General features: G+C 40.5%; 1 protein-coding gene across 1 annotated transcript; it reads left to right on the top strand.

Moving 5' to 3' along the window:
• Nucleotides 1-409: 409 nt before the first annotated feature.
• On the top strand, nucleotides 410-3,753 carry GCK72_026217 (uncharacterized protein; the record flags this gene model as incomplete). The annotated part of the gene is made up of 9 exons (XM_053736740.1): nucleotides 410-731; nucleotides 810-1,004; nucleotides 1,260-1,553; nucleotides 1,631-1,816; nucleotides 1,871-2,167; nucleotides 2,222-2,629; nucleotides 2,684-3,103; nucleotides 3,153-3,603; nucleotides 3,651-3,753. The coding sequence occupies 9 exons, from the start codon at nucleotides 410-412 to the stop codon at nucleotides 3,751-3,753; spliced, it is 2,676 nt and encodes an 891-aa protein (XP_053580306.1).
• Between the last annotated feature and the right edge of the window lie 1,922 nt (nucleotides 3,754-5,675).

Genomic DNA, 5,675 nt, shown 5'->3' with positions numbered 1-5,675 from the left:
TTTCTCGAAAACAAGTTTTCCATTAACTCAAAAACAAGTTTTTCACGTAGAATATGAAAAACTGGTATACCATAGCAAAAAAACTCGGCCACATTTCGTTTTCGAGTTAAGTCGAAACCAGAGAATGTCCTGTTGGGATCGACATTAGCTTTGCGCTTTAATGTTAGTCGGTACGCTGGAATGTTAGTCGGCATCTCGACAGGCTTTCACTGGATGCCGTGCCCTCCTTGGATGGGGCAGAGATTCTTCCATTCCCTGTCTCATATCTCATATTTGCTTCATTTTCATTGGTTTTCGATAGCTTTTTAGTCACTGTTCTCTCGTTTATCACGTTCTTTTAATGTATATATCAGTCCTCATTAACTTTTTTGTTTTCAGGTAAATTGAAACACATCAAAACTCGCCTACAATGTCTGCCAACAATGACAAGAAGATTCGCCCATTTGGAATGGGTTGGAAGGAACAAGGGCAAAACCGAGCCGGCGCCAACGGAAACTCTGCTCTCCAACGCAATGAGTCGAACCGTGCTTGGGATTGCGAAAACGTGTTCTACGATGCAACTGGCGGTCGTCGCAACTATAATCGATCGATGCGCAATACTTCAGCGTCGAATGGAATTAAATCGAGGAACCAACACGACGCGGCCAACCGCACCTTCGGCCACGAGCAAGAATATTACAATGCTCCGAGAAAGTTCAGCCATCCATCAAACAGGTCCTACTGTGCTAACGGTGAGAATAACTATCAGATATTGACATCGTTTTACCATATTTGTTAGTTTGGTGGCACTCAATCATTTTCATTTGCAGAAGCGCCGTATTTCCATCCGACTGGTGATGGTTACAACAAAGTGCAACGTGCGCGTGTCACGAGCAATACAAGCACCAATAGTGGGACGTGTCGTGATGAATTGAGTGGAAGTATTGGTGGTGGTCGAACAACGAAAAGTTCCAGAATCAATTCTGCAACGTCGAATGGGAACTTGACGTTCCACGGCTATTCAGGTTAGTGGGATATATTCTGTTTTGACCTATTTTTGCTGTTTTTCATAATAATTTTCAAAAAACTTTTGAAAAATAGCAAAAATAGGTCGAACACTGTGAAATTCTGAGTCGGCGTGAGTAAAAATTCTGCGTCTCGCTGATTCTCTTTCGTTTGCGGTGGAGCGCAGTTGTAGAAGAGGGTGGGCTGCTAATAAGTGAATCAAATAACTTTTAAAAATTCAAAGTAACTTGTAACAATAAAATATCAAATTTCAGGCTACCAACATGAATACTCGAAGGCCAGCGAAGAACGAATCCATTCGAGATATGTCAATCCAAATGGTGGAAATCGTACGAATAGTGATTCCAGCAGCTATCCAGTTCCCGCTGTCAACTACACTAAGAAGTTATTTTCCCAAAACGCGGTCAAATCCTTCGGCTCCTATCAGAAACAGGAAACAGGGAATGAAAGTGCGGGCGAGCACCGAGGACGTGACAACCAGCGCAGAAGCCGCAACGCCAGAGCTTGGTCTGCTGTTGGAGCTGGTAACAAGACTTTTAATGGATATGGTGAGTGAAAGTTCCAGACAAAAAAGTTCATCTAACTCACCATCTCCGACTGTGACTCTTAAAATTTCAATTTCCAGAGCTGCAGCTCGACAAATCCTTCTTGGAGACGGATTCTATGATGTGTGATGAGGTGTTTGACGACAACACCACGTTGGACACCACTTCTGGACAGAAGAAATCGTCGGAACGACTCGATCACCAAGGATCACCTTGTCGCTCCAGATATGATCGTTCCCGTTCAAACAAGTCTTTTTCAGCGTTGAGTGAGTTTATTCATCCGCATTTTGCAGAAAACTTCAACATATTCCCATTTTCAGACGGCTCACACAACATGGACTACATCCCAGTCAAGCATCGTCCAGCCAGAAAATCGGATGATTTGCACTGCGCCCGTCCACCACTCCCACGCGGTGACGAGAAAGTCGATTCGAATAAAACATTCTCTGCAATTCAATATGGAAGCTCTCAAGCCAATATCACCATCAGAGGAGGTACCCGTAAAGCGGACATCATCCCACTGAAACTTCGCCCGGCGGGACTCGTCTCTCAGGAAAACGATAGTTATCGTTCCCGATCAAACCCAAGATTCGGCAAAAAGCCGTTCTATAAGCATGGTGAGTGTAAACTGCCGAATAAGAATTCCGCCAACATTAAATCTGACTTTCCAGAAAATAACCACGCGAAAGGAGTCGACACTACTCTTCAGATGATTTACAAAGGACATGGAGCTGAACATAAATGTCTTGCGAACAATGACAAGAGTGCGGCAAAGTCCACTGGAGCTGGAACGCAAAAATGTGTCACATCTTGTTTTGAGAAAGAAATCGGTGGACACAATCTCGTTGAGAATCAAGAAGAAATGCCACGCGGCGGCGAAAGAGACAATTTGAATGAGACGCCGAATTCTACTCAAAAAGAGAGCTGTCAAGGCATTCAAACCGCTACTAAAGGAGATACCCGTAAAGGGGACATCATCCCATTGAAACTTCGCCCGGCTGGAGTTACTCCCGAAAAGAACGAAGGTCGCCAGTCCCAATTGAAACCAAAATTTGGAAACAAGTCGTTCGATGAGTATAGTGAGTGTAAACTGAAGAATAGGAATTTCAGTAACATTAAAACTGACTTTTCAGAGAACTCTCATGCCAAAGGACTCGACACGGCTCGTTGTGTACAAATCACGGATTCCAAGTTGAATAATTCCGTCGTATGCGTCACTGGTGAACCGAATGATACTGCCTGCTCCGTTATGAAACAATCCTATTTCGTTATGCAAGGCAAAACTGTCAAAGCTGAGATGAGTGAAAATCGGGAAAGACTTGGATCGGAAAATCCAGATCAAGTGATCAATGATATCAATGCCGGAAAGGCCACTGGTGCCAGAACGGCAAATTGTGTCACATCTCAACTCGAGAAATGGATCGGTGGACACATTCAGTATGAGAGTCAAGACGACACTGGAGTCTACCAACAAGCTGCTCTCAAACACAATCAGTCGTTTGCTGGCTTTGACTCATCGTATTCGGATTACACCGGTGCGAAAAAAGATGAACGTGAGTTAATTCAAATAACACCAAAACATACTATAAATAATGTTTGCAGAGCTATCTAACTACGTTGCTGCAGTCTCGGACGATGGATGGGGAGTCGAAGCTTTGAGTGACGTTGTCACGGAGCGTGCCGTTGTTGTGAGCAAGGCCGAGCCGACCGATGGATGTGTTATGAAAGTTCCGAAGGATTGCACAATGGAGGGCCAATGGATTCATTGCATGAAGTTGAAAGAGTTCTCATGTGAGATTCTTCCAAACGATGAAAATGTCGGTATATACACATGCATTGCCGGAGGAGTTATTTCAATGCCTTATGTGGTCGTGGTTGAAAACTATGCAATGTTCTACCGCACCGACGATGAGGAGGCCCAGAAAATGCCACCGCATTTCGAATTCCAGCTCATTCCACTGGTGGAGCCTCTGGATAACCGCGTCGTTCCCGGTGTGTACCGTTACATCTCTAGTGATCACGAGATCTATCCGCAAGTCGTGGAGCTCATTGAGTAAGATATTGTAATCATGTTACTTTAATTAAATGCTCTTTTTTCAGTATGGGAAGCGCATACAGCTCGAGAGATCTTATGGACAACAAAGCTGATCGTCTCAACATGGCCTCAACTTCTGTGGCTTCTGATCCAACCAATAATGAATAGATATAAGATTGTCCTTTTGCTCTGATTTTCGTGCTTATTTTTGAATTTATAGTATATATCAAACTATTTATTGTGTATTATCTAACGCAATGTGTTTATCCCGTTTATTTGCCAACTCTTCTTTATTCTTGAGAACTTCCAAAATAAACTGTGAATGTGTACAGTAGTAGGAATTGTTATTCAGGTCTTTCAGGTCGGATGAAAAAAAAAACTCGATCTACTAAAAAGAAAAAGGTCTTAAAAAATTAGACTTTGTTTATGATTGAAAAAACATAGTAAATATTGGAACTAAAATATACTAACTAGTAAGGTTCTCGCTAACATTGTATAATAATTCCACTGAACACTGTTCCCCATTGACTTTTATATTTTCGCCGCATCTTTTAGAACGAGGAATTAAAAAATCATGTCACAAACAATCCCAATCTCTTGGAGAAAAAGTAGAAAGGTGGTGAGGACAGAGTTTCGAAGCAGGCACGAGAGAAAACTTTTTAGCCGTCAAATTGAAGCATTTGCGAGAACACATCTGGCATTCTGTGAAAAATGAGTTTTTGAGTGAAAAAAATTAGAAAAATTATTTTTTCTAAAAATATAATTTTTTTGATGTTCGTTTGTAGAAAAACTCAAGACACATCTTTTGGTACATGTTTCGACTAATTTGGAGCATTTTTTGATGAGTTATAAAAGTTTTCCCGAGGGCGCCACTTTTGACCTCTAGAGCTGTGGCACGATGCTCAGAAAGTAGAATGCCAATTCAACATAACTTGTTGTTTATTTGAGGGTTTTCCAACATTTTGACAATAAAAACTCAATAACTCCAAGAGAAAAACAAAATTTTTTTTTTCAAATTTTCAAATCACGATCAGGAAAAATCGATTATCAAAAAAAAATCAAAATTAGAACTATTTCAAAAAACTGATTTTCGTATTGCTGAATGTTTCAGCTATCTTTAAAAAAAAAGTTTATCCAAAACGGTCTTATTTCGGTTGAGATACATATGAAAGTATGCAGGTGTACTCACTTATGCTCGCTACTGTATGACAAGTTTGCTTCTTGCTAATTTTTCTGGGTCCCGTTCTCACGTTTTATTCCATTGCCAACAAAGAGCTTGCCACATAGCACAGAACATCTAACAGAAACCAATGATAATCTTCAATTTCAAAAGATAAGATCAAAGACATAAGGAGAATGAGTTTTCATTTTTTGGTTTTTTTTCTTCAAGAACCTTCGCAAGTTTAGAAACAACTAACTCTTTGGAAATAACGATGTTGCTATTGACTTGGCATTATACAAATAATTAAACATCAATTCCTAATGGTCACACTTGTAAGAAGATGTTATTTCCTTGATGATCTGGATATGTTTTCCTGATAAACAATCAGAATATAGTCTCAAATGTTTTATTCTTCAAACCAACGTTTTCCTATCTTTGTAAAGCCTTCACACAACATGCGTAAGATCAAAAGATCAAAAGATAAACATTTCTGGGTTTCCTATTGTCGCGAAGGGAAACTTTGATAACCGAAATTGAGCGGAAAGCGGGCGGCAGGTGGGAAATCTCTGTTCAAAGCCGTGTTCATGCGAAATCAAAAGTTCAAACCCTGTTTCTAGGTTGATGCAGTAAGGGGAATGTAGAAGCGGGTATTTCTATATCAGGATTTTCAAAACCCAGTGAGATAAGTATGATTAGAGAGCGGTGGAGGAAACCAAGCGGCAGGTGGCAAAGGCTAATAACTCTAATATCAAACTCAAAATGTTTCCGGGGCGTATCAACAGAAATATGATCTTATCAGGATAACCTTACAAAGTGAAAGTAGGCGGAGCTTAGGACCACTATGAATAGAACGGGACACATTAAAAATTTAGTTTAATTCAAGACTTTCTCTATATGAATGGTCGAAAAACAACTATTGATTCTTAAT

The sequence above is a fragment of the Caenorhabditis remanei genome, chromosome X (genome assembly GCF_010183535.1).
Source record: "Caenorhabditis remanei strain PX506 chromosome X, whole genome shotgun sequence".
Classification (NCBI taxonomy): Eukaryota; Metazoa; Nematoda; class Chromadorea; order Rhabditida; family Rhabditidae; genus Caenorhabditis; species Caenorhabditis remanei.
This window is presented reverse-complemented; position numbering and strand designations above follow the sequence as displayed.